Source organism: Centropristis striata, chromosome 12 (genome assembly GCF_030273125.1).
Source record: "Centropristis striata isolate RG_2023a ecotype Rhode Island chromosome 12, C.striata_1.0, whole genome shotgun sequence".
In the NCBI taxonomy this organism is placed as follows: domain Eukaryota; kingdom Metazoa; phylum Chordata; class Actinopteri; order Perciformes; family Serranidae; genus Centropristis; species Centropristis striata.
The window spans coordinates 21539263-21562506 of record NC_081528.1 but is presented as its reverse complement, the minus strand read 5'-3'; the positions used below and the strand labels follow the sequence as shown (position 1 = coordinate 21562506).

The following is a 23244-nucleotide window of genomic DNA, read 5'->3' as shown; positions in this document are numbered from 1 at the left end:
GGGATGGACAGGCAGGCTTATGAAACAGTTGCTTTAAAACATTCAACTTACATCCTCAACCCTTTATCGGGCGAAGAACCGGATTTGGTAACTTCAGCTGATATCCAAAATAAAATATAAACATATTTCGAGAAAAAAGTTGCAAATTTACTAGATTAAAGTGGCAAATCTACAAGAAAAAAGTCGCAAATTTAATAGCTTTAGAGTGGCAAATCTGCGTTAAAAAAGTCACAGATTTACGAGAAAAAAGTGGGGGAAAAAGTAACCTTTTCTCGCAGATTCTCGACTTTAAATCTCATAAATCTGCCCATTTTTTTCTCGCATTCTCGTAGATTTGCCACTTTAATCTCGTAAATTTATTTCTCAAAATATTACCCCCTCCCCCGGGTCCGTATGTGTTTTACATATTCCACAGTCCACATTCTGGCTGTATGTAATATCCTCCAAATTTGGAATTTTTAAGTATTTCAATGAGGCCCTATTAAAGGTTAAGATCAGAGGCTCAGATTTATGGCGCACCACACAAGAGGTGTCTATTTTGCTCCGTAATTGTATATCCTGCGTCAGCCATAAATTAAAAACCCTAACAATGGCACTGACTATTTAAGTCGGAAGCAAACAGCTCATCACCCGGATGCATGTATGTCACACGCAGCATGTCACAGAGCATCAAGCCCCCCACGCCACCACGTCCTCTCTCTCCTCCTCTCTATCTCCAGATCCGCTGCTTTGCTTTGGACGGGGGGAAATCCTTAACTGAATTGCGTCATAAATACGTCAATAAACTCTCATTCACTGACGATCAGGTACCACGATAGCCGCCATATTCGCATCCATGGCAGGGTAGCGGTGCTCTCGGCGAGCGTATGGTCCAGTCATCAGCACCAACTATTCCCCGATCCCGTCCCGATAGCGGTTCGCAGCCACACAGCTTGGATCTGATCATCAGAGCAGAAGAGCCGGACTTCCACAGAGGGAAGACATGCAACGTGGAGCGGGGCTCTAGGTAGACTAGGATGCCGTAGACTTAGAGAGGACTCCTGGCACAAGATGGAGGTAAACAGCGTTTGTAGTGAGGTGAGTTGATAAACGCGTGCTTTGCATGTTAATCTGCTTTACATTGTTTGTGGTTTGTGCTGTCCCGTTAAGTTAGCTTGCTGGCTACAGCTTAAATTCGCGTCACGACCTGCAGCGCACCGTGATGCATGCTAACACGCTAGCTAATGCTAACAGCTGGTTAGATGTTTATTTTTGTTGCACTGTCCGGGTTTATTAGTTTGATAGCTGTCCGTCTGGGCTTTCGCAACCGGGCATTATTCCACGCAGAGGACAGGCTCTTAATCCACCGCCACATGACCTCCTCTAAGCTTTTGTTGTTATTTACACTCCTCAACAGGAGTTTGCCTCATAGCTAGCTTAGCATATTAGCATTAGCATGTAGCTAGCCTGCTAGCTGACAGCTTGCAGGCTTGAAACTTGGAGGCAAGTTTTTCCTTCAACCTCCACCGTCTTGTTAATGAAGAGCCGGTAAAGCCCTTCCTGACACCCTGAGGGCACCACCGTCCATATACACTTTTAAAAAAGGACTAAAAACTTTCCTTTTTAGCAAAACCTTTGGTTCCTCCCGTCTAGATGGTTTTTAGATTATGTATGTGTATGTATGTATATATGTCTACTTTTTCTTCTGTTTATAGCTGTTTTTTCCTATTTTATCCTTTTTATAATTACACTGTTATGCTTTTAACCTGTAGCACGTTGAGATTTCCTCTAATATAAAGTGCATTACAAATAAAATGTATTATTATTATTATTATTATTATTATTATTATTATATATCTACGGTAAAGTTATTGAATGTGTTAGCAGCGTTAAATGTAATAAAAGTTTAACAGTCGCTACATTTGACCAGCCGTCTCCTCAAGTGAGCTTGTCAGCAGCATAAGTGAGTTACTGATGTTAGCTTTATCTCTCGATTTGTGACATACGTAATAACTTATAATTTGATAAAACTATTAATTTACATTGCTGACAGTGTATTAACTGTATTAGCAAAGAGAAGTTGTGTTTAAACGTCAATTATTTCCACCAGGCTCATAACAACAAGGGACTCCTAATGGAATGTAAAGCTTGTATTAATTATGGGCTAATTTATCATCATTAAACCTTTTAGTGAACCCATTGATACATTTACAGGCTTCCCTTAATGCTGTGTTGTGATAGCCGTGGATTGCTTTTGTATGGGCCCCATGATGAGATGTTTTTTCATGTGCGGCTAAGCCAACCTGACATCCTAAACCTCTTCATCTCTGGGATTCTTTGCAGTCTTTCACACCTACAGTCCAAACTGTCTGTCTGACCGCTGGGACGGTTTTAAAGCCAGCAGAGAGCTATTGCAACATACACTTCTGACCTCTGTTGAGCTAAACTCTCCTTTTGACAATTTAAGAGACTTCTGCTACAGTATTCTTAATCTTTTTGGCAATCTGTTGAAAGAGCTTAGTTTTATGTAGGTGGCATCGAAACATTGAATATGCCACAAATATTACAAATGCGTTTCATCTTTTGCTACAAGTAAGCACCCTAATCTGCTGTTCACTGAATGTGGCACATTTGAAAGCTGCTAAGATAACAGAAGTAAACATAAGGCTTAGCCACTTAAACCGGGGCTAGTGGTTATGTTGGTTCTTTTATTGCACTTTGTATCAGTTTGCAGATGATATCTAATCAAATATGCCGGTATCAGTAATTGTGAGATGATATTATGTATGGCTGTCAAGACATCTTTTCAAATGGCTGAAAAAGGCTCGCCTGGTTGTGCTGCAAGTGTAGGCTGCACTCTGTTACAAGCCGTGATGAGCCACAGCAAAGGTGGGAGTGAAAATGTATGTGTGAATTATGACACAAGCACTGCCCTGGCTTTGGCTAGCCTGGATGTTACACTTCAGAGATGCACCAAGGCTTCCATTTTGACATTTTTCTGTGCTATGTGTTGCTTTTGGAGTGTGCATGTCGACTGATTTAAATGTTTGTGTTGATAATGTCAATCTGTAGTGCTAAGATATTGGAAAAGTGGTGTGTTGGCCTCTGTTCTGTGGATGTACGTGAGTGTATGGTGGTGTGGCTCCACCCACTGAGTGGGTTTGCGTAGCGCTATGACTCATCCCCCCTCTTCAGAGGCTTGATGGAATTCAACACACAAACACACTGGACTGAATACATCATGCAGGCAGAGCTGGAGCACAGGATTGAAATATGCAGACCTGGTTAATGTTACAGCGGTCAGTTTATTGTCTGATTTTTATGCTGAAATATCTGACATTCCTCTGCTGACAACATCACAGTGCATGGTATTCAAACAAACAAAAGAGAGGCATGAAACAGGCTCCTAAATGTAACTCTGAGCTGAACAAAGCATGTCCATCTATGCTCTCTTAAAAAAAGAAGCATGTTGCCACCACCATTAGCCTGAAGCCCTGAAAGAGCCAGACCCTAGTGTGTCCTCAAGAGGTTGAATGCTGACTGCAGCTCTAACAAAAATCAGACTCAGAGCCAGTCAGACATGTTGTTTTTGCTCTGGCTGGGGATTAAGCTAGAATGCTAATAATGAGGGGCTTTATAGGGACAGGATGAGAGCTGGACAGCTGGACCGGCTTAGAGTATGGACTGGTATGGACTCCATACTGTTTGACAACAAATAGAGCTTGACTTGAGAAAAGTGAAAGCACACTGTTATTGCATGTGACTCACTGATTTCATCTGTCGAATCTTCCGTCATACATGTGGGCGTGCGGCAGCTGCACTCATAGTCCTGCTCAGCTGAAAACAAGGATGAACAAGCTTTGTGAAAGTGTTTAGTGGTTGCCGACTCTGATGACATTTTTCGCTTTTGCTGCAGGTCAATGGGCATGAGATCATGGACGAGCCCATGGAGGAGGGAGAGTCTTTCTCACACTGTGTAAGTAACAATGAGTTTGATGTCTTGTCTGAGCGTGTGTGTGTGTGTCATGTATGATGACAGGTCAGGTCAGTCTCATATTGATGCTGTTCGTGCAGGATGAAGGGACATATGAGGAGATTCCTATCACCCACCATGTGAAAGAGGGCTGTGAGAAAGCGGATCCATCTCAGTTTGAACTGCTCAAAGTCCTCGGCCAGGGCTCTTTCGGCAAGGTGAGGAAACAGTTGTTGTCCATCAGTGCAACAGTAGGTGTTAGGATCTTGCTAAATGTCTCCTGTCCTCTCAGGTATTTCTCGTCAGGAAGATCGTGGGTCCAGATGCGGGTCAGTTATATGCAATGAAAGTTCTAAAAAAGGCATCTTTGAAAGGTAATTGATCTTTGTTTTTAAAGTGCCGGTGCAAATCGCACGGTATGTTCTGTCCTCAGTGTTGGATTTCTCCCTCTCACTGTCCCCTTCCTGCTTTGTTTCTCCAGTCAGGGACAGAGTTCGCACTAAGATGGAAAGAGACATTTTAGTGGAAGTCAATCATCCCTTCATAGTGAAATTGCACTACGGTAAGAGAAACTGTTATTTACATAGTGTGCGGGCGATTATGATGTATATAATCCTACAGATTACATCCTAGTTCAGGTAGAGATAAGCTGCTTATGTGCATCTTCATGTTTCATCAGAAACATCATTTTAAAGATAATTTGTCAGAATATTTTATTACCCAGTTATTGAACAGGAATTCGTCCTAATAAGAGAAGTTTGTTATCAGGTCTGTTGCCACAACACACAGAAAAACAAAAGGATCAAGCTTCTATCTACGTTTATTCTGTTTTTATTAGTATCATGTAAATGTTAGCAAGCTGTTGCTAAGTGAGTTACAGTGTTTACATGTGTCACCATGAGTGTCTCTGTTGAAACCAGAATATGATTAGCGTGCGGCTAATTGACTTATTTCCTCATCTCGCAGCCTTTCAGACAGAAGGGAAACTGTATTTAATACTGGACTTTCTCAGGGGAGGGGATGTATTCACTCGCTTATCCAAAGAGGTAAGCTGACGTCCTGTTGCCTTGCATCTCATTGTATCTTAAATTTATTTGCTGCTTTTTCTGTCTGAAAAGAAAAGAACAGCATGTTCAATGTTCTATTTAAACAGTAGATGGTGGCTGGCAAACCCCCAATTTGGGGCTAATAATCTGCAGTTGCAAGAAAAAGTGTGTGAACCCTCTGAAATTACCTGGTTTTCTGCATTAATTTGTCATAAAATGTGAACTGATCTGCATTTAAGTCTCAAGTACAGAAAAACACAATGTACTTGATCTAAGACCACACAAAAATTATAATATTTCATGTTTTTATTGAACACATCCACTAAACATTCATAGTGCTGGTGGAAAAAGTAAGTGAACCCTTTGGCTATTGATTCCATTAAGAGCTAATTGGAGCCAGGAATTAGCATACTTGGAGTTCTAATAATGAAATGAGATTTGAGTGGTGTAGAGATACTTTGACCTATAAAAAACACTCAATCTGTGGACAGAAAACTAGCTAATTTCAAAGTGTTCACATACTTTGTCTTACAACTGTTTATCTGGTTAAGTTTATGCTATATTGCAATTACCTTTACTGCTTTACCTTGATATCAGACAGCCCTGTTTAACTTTATGCAGTGGGAACTTCAGTCGTTATCTATGCTCTCTTCAAAGCCACCAGACTCTATTGACAAAAACAGTAATTTTACCTCACAGAATGCATGTGGTAATTGCTGGTCTACCGCTGCCTTAATCAGCTAGTCTGTTTGTGTTATTGTGTGACTTTTTTAAAGGTTAGATTGGATTCACCAAAGTCGCACAAAAGAACTAAATTATCAAGGCAGTGGTCGATCAGCGGGTCCTGTTTTCTTGCGAGGTATAATAATTGTTTTTGTCAAAGCCATGTGGTGGCTTTGATGAGAGCATAGATGGATATAACGGCCTGAGTTCCCAGTCGGAAAGGGCTGTCAGACAGCTGGGAAACACAGTGCAAATATTCTAAATATAGCGCACACTTAAACTGACATTGACCTTTTTTTAAGGTAGCTAAATAATGTTTTGCTGCTGTCCCCTCCATCTACTGTAGGTTATACACTGTCTATTGATAAGTACCTCATACAAGCACTCTTATAAATCTGGAATAAGTTTTTTTTTTTTCTTCAACTTTTTCTGTCTGTTTTCTTTCTGTCTAAAAAGAGAAGTACAGCATGCCCATATAATTCTAGTATTTAATAGCCTTTTTTAAAACTCCTGATGTTTTAAACATGTTTGTTAAAATCAGAACTACATCTGCCATAATGTTCTTCTTAAACCCTAAGGAATAGTTAAGCTGACAGCTACAAATGGAACAGGTGCAACTTTAGTATGCAAAAATGTGTAGTGTATTTTATAAACATAAGCACTGCCAAGTCATTTGTCATTCCTGTGTTCTGTTTTGCTTTTTATTCAAATTAAGATTTGAATTCCTCATGGAATCATGATTGCTTTTCCTGGGACCGTTATTTGCCTTTAGATCATCGGGTGCTTGTCAGCTAAAGGCTCAGATCAGCTCTTTTCAAATGCTTTCAGGGAATTTAGACAGTGTGTTCTCTAGACAGACCTTGTGTTGAAAGCATGCCTCAGAACCAAAGTGATAGCTGCTGGCAATGTCAAATCAACAGCTTGCTGAGTCGTGTAACCTATTTGAAATGCTGATATTGTGACAATAATGATGCTCTGTTTTCTCTGTTTGTGGTTACTGAAGCCTAATATTGAAGTTGTGTCTTTTTTTTTCTTTGCTGCTGAATTTCTTCTCCTCTTCTTAGTTCAGAGAGTAAATTTGTCCAGTTCTTATCAGGTTATGTTTACAGAGGAAGATGTGAAATTCTACCTTGCAGAGCTGGCCCTGGCCCTCGACCACCTGCACAGCTTGGGCATAGTTTACAGAGATCTCAAGCCAGAGAAGTAAGAATCCCAGACCTCACCTTCACCTTCAGCCCCCGACACTCAAACCCACACAGTCATATTCCAACTCCATCCAACTTACTGATAAAGATTTGTTCTCAAGTACAAAAGCGTTGATCATTGTTGATTTGGACATATAAACTGTGTGGCTCTACTGTGATCACCATTTTAAATTGCAAATGCTTCGATTTTCAATTTTTATACTTAGACATTGCTTTAGATATTGTTTGATGTCATAAATAGAAAATTACGCTACAAGAGAACTTTCATATCACTTATATGCTATATGCATAAAACATAGACATGCCATAAAACATCAAAGAAAATTCTATCCCAGATGATGTGATGTAAAGAAACATTTAATCACATATGACAGATGGCTGACTTGAACTCATACAGCATTTTTTTTTTCATCATCTAATAGAAAATGCGTTCATAAAGGCCTTTTGAATACGTTTTACTGCGATTAATTTGCTTGTCAATTTATTTTTTTTAGAACTTTTTCAAGTATTTTCTACATAGATTGTAAATATTATGCAGGACAGACGCTATAGAGTAGCTGAAGGTTATGAGTTGTGCTTCTGAGCACTATAAAACAACACACAGAGGCTCTATAGTCTGAATGAAGAGAGTAAACATTATTACTCTTTTCACTTACCAGATCCAGTCCTTCTGTTCTTACCTTTCACAACAAAAGTCCTAGACATATAATCTGCACAACTGTTTACCAGAGTAATTCACTCCGAGCATTCCGCTAAAAGGAAACTCGATAAATAAATAGCTTATAGGAGATAAGGCTATACAACAGCTTACCTCACAGACTGCCAGATGCTGCTCCGGGTCAATAGGATCCAGGTGGTTGGTCCTCTGCCTGTGCAAATCTATTCAAACGGCAATCACTGCTGGTATTAATAGTTTTGATGCAAATATTCACTGACGAGAGTATTTTGCATTTTCGTGATGTTAATTTGTAACGGCCCCGGTTTGTAAAGGCCTCAACTGTGTTAATTTATCCACTGTCCAAAACTATTTTCAAGTAGAAACTTAAGCATTATGCAATTCTCCTGAGCATAAACGTGTTGCAGTGTTTTTCTGTACTTGACACATGACCTTTACCATATACGGCTGATTCCTCTATCTCTGTTTTACAAGCCATAACTTCACTAAACACACACTGTCACATACAAACTAACACATTCTAGTTCAGACTTTTGATTAGTTTCAGAGTCTGTGACTGGATAGGTTCAATGTGGCTTTAAATGAAGTATTTTGATCTGTTATTTCTTCTAATTAGAAGCCCATTTGAAACCTCCTGAATTTAAGAATAGATTAGCAGAGATTTGCCAACAGCTCTAGGTGATTTATAAGCACATAACAAATGCATGAGATTATTTAAATGCTGTTGTTTGAAGCTCACTTCTATGGGAAACTTTGTTCTTGTCTTTCAGCATCTTACTTGATGAAGCTGGACACATAAAGTTAACAGGTATGTTTTTGGTGCATGCCTAATTAACATAATGTAAAAATGATTTTTTTTTTCACTCGAGAGTAATTAATAGTCTATTCTAGTTAAAAGACTGTAATTAAACTGTTTAATATTAAATGTGTGAAAACAGATTAATGACCCCATTTTTGTCTTGGAGGCTGACTTTCCTCAGCAGCTATTTTTTATGTTTTTTTGGCAAAAAGACTAAAACCTCTACATTGTATAATTACTGGATGTGACTGTTCAGGCAGCCATGTGTTTTACCACTGTGCTTCACCTTGCTGTCTGTGCAGACTTTGGCTTGAGTAAAGAGTCAGTAGATGCTGATAAGAAGGCTTATTCCTTCTGTGGTACGGTGGAGTATATGGCCCCTGAGGTGGTCAACAGGAGAGGACACACACAGAGTGCCGACTGGTGGTCTTTGGGAGTACTTATGGTAAAGAAACTGGAAACTCTTTTCTTCTTTGACATTCATATGAACTGATCAGACCGTCACGTTGATGATATTTCTGTTTTTTTCCCCATTGTGTGTTTGCAGTTTGAGATGCTAACAGGAACATTACCGTTCCAAGGGAAAGACCGCAATGAGACCATGAACATGATTCTCAAGTGAGTCATTGTGCGCTGCATGATTAAGACACTCAAAGCGTGACAGAAGTGAGACAAGTTTTCTAAGTAATGATGAACTACTTTTCCTTTTGGCCTTATTCATCTGTCACCCTCTGCTCTTTTCCCTTCTCCAGAGCTAAGTTGGGAATGCCCCAATTCCTAAGTTTGGAAGCCCAGAGTTTGCTAAGAATGCTGTTTAAACGTAACCCTGCTAACAGACTAGGTAAGGTGCATTATAGGGTTCATTCAGTCACCTGTCTTAGTCCCATGTTAAATTTGTTTTAGTTTTTATATATATTTAATCAACATCATCCTGTTTTTTGGTTTATTTAATCCATTTTAGTTGAAAGGTAATTATAGTCTTATCTTTGTCAAATATATCTGTTTAAGTCAATGAAAAGCTGTTGACATTTTATTTTTTTAGTCATCAGATTATATAAAACATTTCAGTCAATCTTATTTGGACAAAACCAGTAATTTTAGTAAAACTACTTTAAAACATGATTTCCTATATCTAATATCTAAATCATATTGATTAAGAATGTATCTCTATTCTTACCAGCTATTTTATGGCCTCAGGGGCAAAATATCTTCTTGTTTGTTTTTGTTGAGCCCTGTTTATTGTCCGTGTTAAAGGGTAACTGCCAATTTTCCAACCGCTCTGTGTCAAAATCCACCAGATGGCAGGAACTGTGTGGACTTTTGCTAGTGCCTGAGGCCTGTGATGCAGGGACACAGAGCCAGTTGAAAATTGGCAACGTTTCTCTTTAACTTCAATTTAAATAAGTTGGTTACTCCGAGCCCTACTGACTGCTGCATCGAAAGAGAATTCTGGTAAATTTGTGGTGATTGATTGTGGTCCAGGTTTTGTTTTTTAAATTGAGTTTTTTCATGCTGATTTAGTCCATTTTTTAAATGACATAAGTTGTTTTCTTGTCTTCATCTCATCTTAGTCATGGAAAAAAGGTCACTGATGAACATTTTTGGTCATAGTATTCGCCTGTTTAGTTAGTGTTTAGACCTGTTGGAATAAAAGAAAATGAGGTGTGTTGATCCTGACATTGCGCCACTCGCTTAGCTTGAGCTTGTTAACATTTTGGCATCCACTTAAATCACATGCTGAAAACCCGCTGAGAGAAAAATGTGTGAATGTGTTGATCCTCTGAAAACAATAAAATCGAACGTGCCAGCGTTAACTGAACCAGAGTGATCTGTGTCTTTAGGGGCCGGGCCCGACGGAGTGGAGGAGATCAAACGCCACGCTTTCTTTTCCACCATCGACTGGAATGTGAGCGCACACACACACACACACACACACATATACACACACATCCCTTTCATTTCTCACAGAGCCGCTCATACACACACATGTAACTCTCCAGCTTCTGTTGAGGATTCACACCTAACAAACGGTTGGCTTGGTGAGTTCTGGCCATCAGTCTTGGCCACGCCAACTATGTTTGTGTGTGTGTATGTCTGGGCAGAGGGCCAGTTCTCACTGTGTGTGCACTAATAGCCCTGCGTGAGTGTTTAAGAGCCTGCAGGATGCTATTGGCTGGAGCGGGCTGTAGAGGGATGGGAGCGGGTTAATCTGGGGAGGGGTCTTGGCTTCGCTCTCACATATGTTCACACACCACAAACAGCCTGTGGTGGGGTTTGATTTCTAACATGTATGTGTGTTTTCTGCACGTGTGTGTGTGTGTGCGCCTGTATCTTGTGCAGAAACTGTACAGGAGAGAGCTCCAGCCCCCTTTCAAGCCCGCAGCAGGTAAACCAGATGACACGTTCTGCTTCGACCCAGAGTTCACCGCTAAAACGCCTAAAGGTAAATCTACACCTACACACACATGCCCTGTTCACATGCTTTGCAGCTTAAAAACAACAGCCACTCCTGCAGCCATGGAAACTGAAACTGAGCAAGAAATGGCTCCAAAATTTAGTGGCTTTCTTTCTGTATGTGTATATGACTATATTATGAATGATCTTTGTATGTTTTAGACTCCCCAGGTATCCCTCCCAGTGCTAACGCCCACCAGCTCTTCAAAGGCTTCAGTTTTGTTGCTCCGACCCCTATGGATGAGAACAAGAGCTCCCCGCTGCTCAGCATACTCCCCATAGTTCAGGTGAGCACACATTATCTACGCTTTGCAAATGTCCTCTATCACAACTTACACGGATGAATTATCAGCATGGTAACACAAGTGCATGAAGGTCACACACAGACATTCTATTAGTCTTAAGCCTTTCTATGAAAACTCCATTTGTGTTGTAATTCCATTTATCTCAAGTTGCCTTTTTGCACCATAATACAGACTAGAAATGTCGACTATTTAACCTTGGAGCTTTACACAGATTCCATCTCTTAACTCTTCAGTTAACACATCTCTAACTGAACAATTATCACAGAATTTCAGATCACAAAACTCTCAATACTACTCTAGAGTACACTTCAGTTCTTGCCTTGACTCGCTGCCTTTGTTCAATCTGACAATATTCATTGCAATTGTAGAAGTTGATTTCTGTACAACGAAGTGAAATTAGATCCAAAGTGATTGACACGATGACAGAAACGGCAAAAATGAAACCTAGATGCAAAAAACTTAATTTACCTTTTAATGGTTGCTGTGTGCAAGTATCGATACGTATCCATTCTGTACATATGAAACAGTTTCAGTACTCATTTGACGCAGTATCGATACGCAGACACCAGCTGCGCTTTCTGCTCTCTCTTCTCTGTGACAGCGAGTTGAGACACGCACCGCTCCCCCATGGTATCAAAAATGGTATTGAATATAGATATTTTTCAAAGTATTCTATCAAAGTTAGAAATTCCAGTATCAACACTCACAAACACACACAGACGTTGTCCTCCCGACACTTCGCATGGCTCCATTTATTTCCATAACTGTTAATTTGACAGCGTTTTGCCATTGAGTGATGTGTGAATAGGGAGCCGATACTACAATGGTGGTAAATCTGCGGTGACAGTTTGAATGCTGAATATGTAACAACGTGACTGCTTCAAGTTCCACTCTGGCATATTTGTGAACAGAAGTGTTAAAATGAATGCTGATGGAAGACAACACAAGGTTTAAGAGCCGTCGTATCAAATGTGTAGGCAAGGACAGAGCTGCTGCTGCTGCTTTTAAATGGATTCAGTTCATGTTAAAGGATGTAATGTATAGAGGTGGGAATATGCAGAGGCCCCCAGATACGATTTTATCCTGATCACTATACAATATTATAGCATTTTAAGCATTTTGTGATATGGTGAGTACGGCAATACAATATATCGCGATTTTAACTGTTCAACTGCATTTTGTCCACAAAGTTAAATTCAATCAAGAATTATTTTGTCAAATAAGAGAAAATTCTCAGTCTATTCATCTCACTTCAGTCTTTTTATTTCTCCACAATGAGAGTCAAACCCACAGACTGACCAACAAAGTATTCAGTCAAACTGAACTCAACTGATATCAAACATGTATGGACGACAACAACTGCAGCATTTTATCAAACTGTCAAAAACAACAAGCTTCACTGCTCTGATTTTTAAAAAATGAAATACGAAAAAGCCTAACTTACTTTGCAGCGTTATACCAACAACTTCTTGACACGTTATCCTGATGCGCATGGTGCCTATTATATAGATTCCTTAGATCTTTTCGTCTCATATATATTCTATATCAAGTATATTCCTTAAAGTAAGCTCCCTACAGCCTCCGGGGGAAAAAAAACGGCGAAAATACTGACGTCTTGCCAGCCATTAAATCTAAAGCTAAATATTGATACTTGGCTGCCATGAATCGATATAATATTGTCTCGGTAAATATCACGATACTGTGCTGTATCGAATCTTTCTCCCACCTCTAGTAATGTAACAGTTTAAACGTTGTTCTCTGCAGATGCACGGCGGCTCCACCAAGTTCTCTGATCTTTACGAGCTGCAGGAGGACATCGGGGTCGGCTCCTACTCCATTTGTAAACGCTGTGTACACCGAGTCTCTGCCATGGACTATGCTGTGAAGGTATTAAGCTTTTTCTTTTTTAAAATCCACTAAGCACCAGTGCTAATTTTCTATAGTGCCATGCTTTACACCCACACAGTCACACAGTTACTCCAGAGAGTTACACCGTAAAATCACAGCGTGGTTGGCCACGGAACAGCCTCATGTGAGTAGTTGTGGGTAAAGTTCTTGGTCAGAGACATGTCAACAGTTAGTGACTTAGCCTCTCCTACTGTGCCATGATTAAACTGAAGACCCACCAGTTGACCTGCTTCAGTAACATGCAGGCCACTGATGCATTATGTCATGTTCAATATCAATTGGTGGTCACTCTTGTGTTCTATGTTGTGAAATAAAATAAAAAATCTAACATCACTATTGCTGCATTTGTAAGCTAATTTGGAGGCTGTGATTGATCAGCTGTGGTTTTCAATTTGCAGGGAACTAAATTAAGTAAATTGGATGTATGTAGTGCATTTCAATTTACAATTACATACATTATATAAACTGTTGTCTCTAGTGTATTGGCTCACAAAAATGTAAAAAAAAAAAAAATGTATATTAAGAATGTATAAAACTGCAGAAAATTGAGTCTGCGTGTGTTGTAGTTAGTGTGCCGACAGACCAGCAGAGGGCAGAACAGCTTCAGCAACTGAAGCCCTATTGCTACTTATTTAAAGCAAGGCTTTGCCGTTTGTGGCTGTGGCTGTTTCTTCACTGCAATATATATATACATATATATATACAGCAGTATCATGGCTAGAAGCATGGAGAACCTTAAACCCTCTTTTAAATAATAAATAATACATTTTATTTGTAATGCACGTTAACATTAGAGGAAATCTCAAAGTGCTGCAGTATAACACAACATATCAAAACAAAGGAAAAAAATGCAAGTTGAATTTCTTCCAGTATGTGAAAAAAAAATGGAGGCTTCTCATGTTATGCATATAAAACTATTTTCTCTTATCCTCTCCTCTCTGCTCTGTGTAAACAGCCTGCACATGAATTGAAGTTTCATTAAAGTTTTGCCACAAATTCACAAATGTAGTCTCAGAGTCATTCATGGCTTAACAGTTGCTATGAGGCACACAGAATTTAATGGTTTTTACAGGATTTGGTTAGTGCAAGTGGGTTTTTTTGTGGCAAAATCTTTTTATGCTAATGTTTTAAAAAAATATATACTTTTAAGGATGCTCTTCAAACAGCAGATTATGGGGTTCAGAATAAATGGACCTGCACTTATATAGCGCTTTTCTAGTCATATTAAACACTTTTTTTTCTCTCTCTCTCTTTTCTTTTTACCCAGCCAGTACACGGTGTAATTTGACGATAACTACCCATGTCTGTCTGTCCATGTGTTTCAGATTATAGACAAAAGTAAGAGGGACCCCTCTGAAGAGATTGAAATCCTGATGCGATACGGACAGCATCCCAACATCATCACTCTGAAAGACGTCAGTAACACTTGTGTGAGATCGTTTCAACACTATGACGTTTTTCTTGTCTGTCACCACACTAACAGGTGTGTGTGTGCTCTCATTAGGTGTATGATGAAGGCAGGTATGTTTACCTGGTGACGGAGCTGATGAAGGGAGGGGAGCTGCTGGACAAGATCCTCAGGCAGAAGTTTTTCTCTGAGAGAGAGGCCAGTGCTGTGCTCTACACCATCACCAAGACTGTTGACTACCTCCACTGCCAAGGGGTGAGGAGACACTCCTGTACATACTGGAGCATGAGTGAAAATGAAATGCCTTCTTCTATAATGTGTCGCTCTCTTCTATGCTCCTTCTCCCCCCAGGTGGTACACCGAGACCTGAAGCCCAGTAACATCCTTTATATGGATGATTCGGGAAATCCTGACTCCATCAGGATCTGTGACTTTGGATTCGCCAAGCAGCTTCGAGGAGGCAACGGCCTGCTCCTCACCCCCTGTTACACCGCTAACTTTGTGGCGCCAGAGGTGAGAAGTAGGGATGACGCCGATCGATCGGCAACTGATCGGATCGGCCCGATATGATAAAAAAACAATTGATCTAAAATCAAAGGTGAAAAACACAGATCCGATCGCATTATACATACATGTGCTTTACAAGTGTTTGTTATGGTGTGATATACATTCCGGATCCAAAGGTGGCAGTAGTGCGCCGAAACGCTGCCGCTTTAAAACGAAGAAGAAGAGTTGTGTTGTGGTCAAGCAGCCTGTATGCACCGACAACATGTCTGTCATATGGAACTTTTTTGAAGTGAGTGAGTCTGATGTCACACACGCTAGCTGCAATTTATGCAAGCGTTTAGTGCCTCGTGGGGGAAACAACCCAACCAGTTTCAACACGACAAATTTAACTAGGCACTTGAAGTCATTTCAGACAAAAGAACACAACGATTTCCTGAAACAGACGAGCGAAAAGAAGAAAAAAACGCCGATCCCACGGGCACAGTGCCACTGCTGCTGTGAAGGAATATTAAAGTTACTGCTATGCAATAAATAAAGGTCAATCTAGGTAATCTAGTAGTATCTAGTAAATAAATGATTACAAGGTTAACATAAATTAAAGACTATAGGCCTGTGCATGAGTGGATGAATTGATGGGTGGAAAACAAAAATATATAAAATACAAATATTAATATCGTCCCACGTGATCGATCGGTTCTGATCAGTAATCGGATCGGTGAGGCTTTAGGTGATCGGTGATTGGTATCAGTCCCAAAAAACCTGATCGGACCATCTCTAGTGAGAAGGAAACAAATGATAGAGGGAATGTAAAGCTTAATACCTGAATTTAGATATGTGGAAAGAGAGAAAACGGTGTGAAGAAGAGAGGGGTTTTTAAAGGTTTGCTTCCCTTTGTTTGTCCAGGTACTAATGCGGCAAGGTTATGATGCAGCCTGTGATATATGGAGTCTTGGAGTTCTACTGTATACCATGCTAGCAGGGTAAGACTGCACTCATGCAAAAACTGTTGAATCATTGTGAAATGTGGGAGGGAATGATTAATCGTGAAGTGTGAGGTGTCCAAATTTCTCAACCGGTCTGATGCTGTGTGCATAGATGAAGCTCAAAATGGGACCTGTACATCAGGGCACTTTGAGATGCACAAGTTGGAATTTCCTGATTTGATGCCAATTTTTTTTAGAAATCAATCTGACGCCAATCTGATTTTATTCTTTCTAAGAACAATAATTGACAGCATACAGAAACATGTTGTCACTTTTCTCCAGTGGAAAATTCAATTGCATTTTCACAATAAAACTGACAATTGGATAATTTTAATGTTCAGTCCCAAAATAAACAAGTGCTCCAGATTACTGGACAAGTGAAATCCAACTAAAATGAATTGCAGTATTTCTTCTTTATTTAACACATCTACAGTCATAGAAAAGATTATTAGATAATCATTTTAGTTATTATCAAGAAAACCATGGAAAATGTCTAGATATCAGCCGTTTTTTTGTTGTCATTATATTTGCCTAAACAAATGTACCTTTAGTTGTACCAGGCATTAAAATGAAATATATAAAGAAATTGAAGAAAAACGGTGGTCTAATAATTTTTTCCATGACTGTATATAACACCAATAATGTAATTTATTTACAACAATATATCCAACATGAATCCCAGAAAATATAATTTTGTGTTGCACATGTAGGCTCATTATAGAGTTGGCTATATGTTATTCATCTAAAACTATATTTTTATTTAATTATTTATACAAAATCAATATAAGTCAGTATCTATTCACAAGAATGTAATGGTGTGTGTATTATATGAACTCAAACTTCAGTAAAGTCGCTAAGAGGGTCTGAAACAATCACCACAATTTTACATAGCTCATCATGTGTTTAATTGCTAATTTAAGTGTCAGTCAGGTTTGTCCCATGAGACTAGTATGCAATAGAATCTATGAAATGAAACGCTGCATGTGATTTACTTCTGTCTACTTTTCACCCTGTCAGGTACACGCCGTTTGCTAACGGGCCAAACGACACACCAGAGGAGATTCTTCTCCGGATAGGATCTGGAAAGTTCTCTTTGACGGGTGGCAACTGGGATACTGTATCAGACAGCTCAAAGGTACCCACACTGACACTTTGTAGCTTCAGACAGGTGGCGTGACTTTGTAAATCTGCTTAAAAGTCAAAGTAACAAAGACAGTTCGCTTCAAAGTCAAATATAAGGGACTTTTTTCTTTTGTATTTATTTCATGTCTGAGAGGCACTTTGTACACTTGGTTTTAAAAGAAACTTACAGAAACTTAATTTAGCTGTAATGTTTAGATTTAATCCTGTTTTGACGTGTCTTTCTTTCTGTGATTGTGCTGAGGTATTAATAAAACATGACTCTTTTCTTGGTTGAGACACAACTTTATTTAACAATGGAAAAAAAAAATCACACTTGAAATTCTGTTTTGATCTGTTGTTTTTGCTCATATACTTCTACAACTTGTGTTACCTTATGTTGCAGGACCTGCTGTCCCATATGCTCCATGTGGACCCTCACCAGCGATACACAGCAGAGCAGGTTCTCAAGCATTCCTGGATCACCTGCAGAGACACGCTACCACACTTCCAGCTCACACGCCATGACGCACCACACCTCGTCAAGGTGGGTGCATATATATCCTCCTAATTAGCAAACAGACAAAAGGCCCTTTCATAGTGCCGTCCCACAAATGTCCCGATATATTGTCGGAAAGATCTGTTCTGGCTTTTCGCCTTAGGGCGTTCATAGTAATCATGCAAAGGCAAGATTTTCGTGCCCTTCCATAGTGCAGTCCGGCGTCACAGAACGAGGTGGGACGAGACGACAGTGACGTGCAACAGATTAGCAGCAGCACAATGCTAATATGCTACACAGTTAGCTCTGTAGCAGTACAGTATATGAGTGCTGCAGCAGTATGTGTTCAGTTAGCAACCTCCGTTTGTTTACAACAAGCTCCGGACACTCTGTGCACAGTTAGCAATGCCGGTTTGTTTACAATAAGCGGCGGACGCTATTTACAGTTAGGGACGGCGGCCGCAGTTGTTGTGCAGCTGCTGATTTGATGACTTTCGAACCAAGTGTGAGGTGTGTGTTAGACATCACTTGCCACGTCAAATATTCCGCCTTGCTGGGATGGCTGATTTACAGTGGTCCCGCTGCCAACAGTCCCACCAATTTTCCGCCTCTGTGACTACCTCTAGAGGCGGAAAATTGGTAGGATCATTTGATCCTGGCATCCGGCTTCTGGCGCGTTCATAGTGCAGACGAGATGTTACAGAGCCGTAAATGTCCTGACATGAAACAGCACTATGAAAGGGGCTAAAGACTGGGCGCCAAAAATGGTAGATTTTAAAGGCTAGTGGTACCTCATATATGGGTGCACAGTCTCACGTGTGTCGGCCTTGTGGGTAATGATACTCAATGTTTCTAAACATGGAACCACATCATCCCTCTGAACCAGAAGAGGGTCTGATCTCTGCTACATGATGTCATACCCTTGAAGTGCCTCTTGACATATAAAAGTGAGCCTGGTCCTCTATGATTCACACACTTCTAAGCTCATCTATTACTAATACCAGATCCAGCAGAGCAGATGTGTCCATCCTTCGGTCTTATCTCGCCACTTATCCATGTCGGATGCTTCTTTCAAATGATGCTCATCGGGTCGTATGTTTGACACAACACGTTTGACGTTCAAGTGTTTTGCAAGGGCACTGTTGCTAGGCGACTGACAATAAAAAAAAAAGGATGTTGCCTTTTCCACTTTTGAAAAATGGTGAATCATTCTTTTTTTTTCACTCCAACATCAAGTTTAGGAACGATAGGACAGATAAAGAGATAAAGAGAGTCGACAACAACACTAAAAAAGGCAAAATGAAAGGAACATCAACATAAAACCTCAAAGTACCTCACAAAACATAAATTAAAGGTCATTGGAAACTTTCCACTTAGAAAGTCATCAGAAGCTTCAACATGACCCCACTCAAAGGCACAAAAAGTCAGTAAAACGACACGGAGCTCTCCTCCTGAGAGATCCCTGAGCAATTACAAGTGAGTGGAGCAGTCCCTCTATCACTCCATCACCCCCGACAGAGAGGGGTTGTCTGGGCGGCATCCTTACCAAGCGCTCCAGCGGCTATATATAAAAGGCACTCTGTAATAGCCGACCTCTTCACCCAAACATGCAGAGCGAGGCCAGCTGCCCTGCGCGGGAATTTCTGTCTGTGATCCTGTTCTTTTGAGAAACAACTTGAAGCCTGTGATCATAGGTGAGGGTCTGAACAAAGATCAGCAGTAAATTGAGAGCTTCACTTTGTTTCTCAGCTCTCTCTTCACCACTTTAACAACAGACAGTGCTTTTTACCTCTCAACAGATGACCTAAAGGTTTCCTTGGTGCTCTTGTTTATTCATGTAATGCAACAGGTAAGCAGACAGGGCAGACATTGGTTTAAATATCTGATAGTTACCACTCAGAAATACAGTATTTTATCAACTATCCTTGCCTTGTTAGAACTCCAGAAAACCAGAGAAAACAGGATTGTAACAAAATGCTTACAGTAAAACGAAACAGCTGACTCATTAGAACGTCTTTTAGTATAAGCAAACCTATAAGACGTGTTCATATTGTATTGAAAAAGATTTGACACTTGCAATTAAGATCATAAACTCATGAGAAAAACGGTAACTGAGAAATCAAGGGAGAAGTCGTGTCATTGGTTCATAGACTTGTATACAATCTAACTTTCTCTTTGCACCATTAGAAAGAATGCAGGTTTAAGACACTGTCGCATTGGCCTCACTTTTCTTTTCAACAGTCTGTGGCATAAATAAGGCCAACTTCATGTCTGTGGAGCAATTTTACCTGATCAGCAACAGTATTTAGTTCTGACATCAAAGAAAAGCTCTATTTATAGATTTCCAGCGTCATTAACATCTCGGCACCAGGCAGACAATTCTAGTCTGGCTGAATGGACGGTTCAATAGATTCATGCTGGCCACATTAAAATGTACCTTTCTATTAGCATTAGTCCGTGCATCATGTTTCCACTCGTCAGTCTGCATGTTGGTGTTGCTGACTGAGGACTCGTCATCCTGCTCTTAGTCATGAATCCCACTGCTGTCACTGATCTATTTTTACTTTTCTCCTCTCTTGCACGTGTGATTCAAGGACTGAAAAACAGTTTGTACAGAAAAGCCTCGCTGCACCCCACAGCCATCAGGCGGTGGGATTTGTGCCCCTGTGGCCTCTTTTATAGCTTGAAAAATTTTCTTCCTTGAACTCTTAATTAAGCACCTTTTTCTGTCTGGTTGGATGTTCTACCAGTTTAACTCTACCCTCAGGTGACCTTCATCTACAGGTTATGAACTTCTCTGTTATCCATTATCTAATTGTATTGGCCAAAAGAAGCAGGTAGTTATCAGTTATCAGTTATCGGTATCGGTTAAATAAAAAAAAAACATATTGTGCATCCCTAATATTTTTCCTGCACTTATTCAAAGCCCAGTTTTTTAGTGCTGCACACTTTCAGATGATGACGTGTTCCTGATTCATCTCTGGATAAGTGGGTGGTAATAGATAACACAAATGTAGTGCAGTACAGGCTTGAATAAGGAAAAAATCATCCTGAATCTGAAATAAACGTTGAAATGAATGCTTCTCTTGTTAAGTAGATAAAGAAATTTGTAAAAATTGGCAGTTGTTGTGGTGAATGAGCATCACAAGTTCATGCCTTGTTTATAAATACAAAACCGACTGACCTCCTGTACATATTTTTTGGGAATGTAAACTTATTACACAACAACTGAGTGGGAATGTAATTGCCTTAAAGCTGGAGTCTTGTATCCATTTAAAGGTAAACAAATATTGTTGTGATTGCTTGCTGACATACTGAGGCTGCAGCAGTTTTAACATCACGTCATGATTTCTTACTGGGAAAAGGATGAAATAACGCTCCTAAGTTGGGCACAAATTTAATTGAAAACTGACATTTTCAAATAGGTCCCTTGACCTTTGACCTGAAGATATCTGAATGATGGGCACCCTCGAGTCTCCCCTTTACCAACATGCCAACTTTTGGCTAATCCAATGCAGTTTTTGGTAAAAAAAAAAAAAGTTTATCCACATGCAAATGTGTTATTTTCACCTATTATTATAATTGAAAATTTCAACATACTGGCGTCCCTAAACCATGGCTATGACTTGAAAGCTGAGTCACATGTGGATCCAATGAGCTCGATTTTAATCATGTGTGATGATGTTGGTCCTCATTGTAGACATTTCATTGAAGTGAGGCCATTTATTGCTATATAAAATGACCTCTAGGATAATCACAGCCTTGTGGAACCTACTGAGGACGCATGGCTTACATAGTAAAATTGACAATAAAGGGGTTCCTCAGCCGGCGTCAGGACAGAAACGTTTGCCATCCAATCGCTGAAAAGTAGACCTGTCAGTACCGGGATTCAAACCGGCAACTCTCCAGTTACAAGCCCGATTCCTAACCTCTAGGCCACGGACTGCCCTAAAAGTGTGTAATGGTACCAGGTTAAAGCCAAGTGTTGTTCTGTTGTCTTCCAGGGAGCCATGGCTGCCACCTACTCAGCACTGAGCCAGAAGACGAGTCAGCCGGTGTTGGAGCCCGTGGCAGCGTCCAGTCTAGCCCAGAGACGCAGCATGAAGAAACTCACCTCAACAGACATGTAGACACGCCGCTCACTCGCCCGCCCGCCCTCCAGTTTTGACCTCACTCTCAGTCGGACTCTCATACGCAAACATGCACACACACAAACACACACACACAGACCGAAGTCCTGGCCAGTCAGACCTACTGTCTCCCTTTTTAACCTATTTATTTGACACACCCAACATATGCACACATGCATGCACACTCACACTGGACTAGGTTGCATTGTGAAGAAGTCAGCTGAAGAGGAAGAGGGGGGAAACTCACATATCTGTTACTGCTGGGAAGACAGACTTGTATTTATTTCCACAGCTTTCATATGCACTTGCCCTCCTCGCCTTTCATTCTCTCTCTTCCTCGTGTGAGGAAGAAACGCACCAGCTGATGTTCTCCTTCACTGTGATTGGCTGATTCAAAGCTGCTTCGGTAAACTGTGCCCCCCCCCTCCCACTGCTCTTCATCTGTGCTCTGCCATCCTCCTCCTCTTCAGTTCTCACTCCTTCCCCCCTGTTTGCTTTTGCTGTCTTTACTTCTGTTCTTCAAAGTGAGGTTTATGTGTGAGAGTGCAGGCAGGATGGTGTTGACTGAGGGACATCGTAAGACTGTTTCCTCAGACTGTTTCCTCTCTTAAAAACAAAAAAGATGATTCTGCTCGTGGCGGATTAGTCCCTCAGGATCAACATCATCCGCCAGCACTTTTGTTACATAAAAGCATGTGTCGACAGAACCTGTTTTTCTTTTCCCTTAAAAATTCACAGTCTGGCTCATGTTACTTTGTGATGCTAACAATGTATCAAAAGAGGAAAAATAAGCTGCAGATGGACAAGAGATAATGTCTAGAGTTGGAAGGAAGAGTTGAACAATGTTGTAACAATGACAGAAATTCTAGTTTGCAAAAAAAATATATAAATATATATAATGAAGATGAAGATGAAGAGCATGTGGGGGAGCTGTAGGGATTTCTCTGGGGGGGACGGGACGCACCCCGTCGAACCAGAGAGGCTGAATTTAACAAAAAAAAAAAAAAGAATTTCCATGGATATCTCTTCAAAAAAGACATTGTGGAAATTGTATGATATTGTATTTATTTCATTTGATTTTTAAGATTCTATTTTTCTTTCAAGTTCTGTATATATTGACATTAAAGATCATTATTGACATGCATCCAGGGCGGTCTGAGCTGGTTTCTTCCCTCACAAACGGTCTCATTTAAAGCCAATCGTCAGTATAACTGCAACACTGATGACCTGTTGAATTTGGATCTGTTTTTGGAGAGGTAAGTATTTTCTTCTTTTAGTTGCTGATGAAGCTATGGAAATGTTTTATCTGACATGTTAAAATCTAGTGTTAAAAGGTTATCAAATGGACTAAAGCAAAGTGAGATACACAGCAGTATCTATCTAATATTGCTAATACTACAGTTTAAGTCATACTGCTGCAGAGCAAGTAGGGTTTTAGCAACATAACCCCTGAATTTATTGAACAAAATATTAGTGTTTTATTGCATATCATTTTAACTTTTCTTTTATAAGAATAAATGTGGTGTGTCG

The 23244-nt window shown here is 40.1% G+C and overlaps 1 protein-coding gene across 1 annotated transcript; it reads left to right on the top strand.

Annotated features, from left to right (window-relative positions):
- Positions 1 to 736: 736 nt before the first annotated feature.
- On the top strand, positions 737 to 22449 carry rps6kal (ribosomal protein S6 kinase a, like). The gene is made up of 22 exons (XM_059346165.1): positions 737 to 1077; positions 3896 to 3955; positions 4054 to 4170; positions 4245 to 4326; positions 4434 to 4514; positions 4919 to 4998; positions 6818 to 6924; positions 8373 to 8410; positions 8704 to 8846; positions 8949 to 9019; positions 9154 to 9242; positions 10243 to 10307; positions 10742 to 10844; positions 11018 to 11142; positions 12925 to 13047; positions 14394 to 14483; positions 14573 to 14731; positions 14828 to 14989; positions 15887 to 15963; positions 16984 to 17101; positions 17492 to 17632; positions 21589 to 22449. The coding sequence occupies exons 1-22, from the start codon at positions 1051 to 1053 to the stop codon at positions 21712 to 21714; spliced, it is 2184 nt and encodes a 727-aa protein (XP_059202148.1). The 5' UTR covers positions 737 to 1050; the 3' UTR covers positions 21715 to 22449.
- Positions 22450 to 23244: the final 795 nt, after the last annotated feature.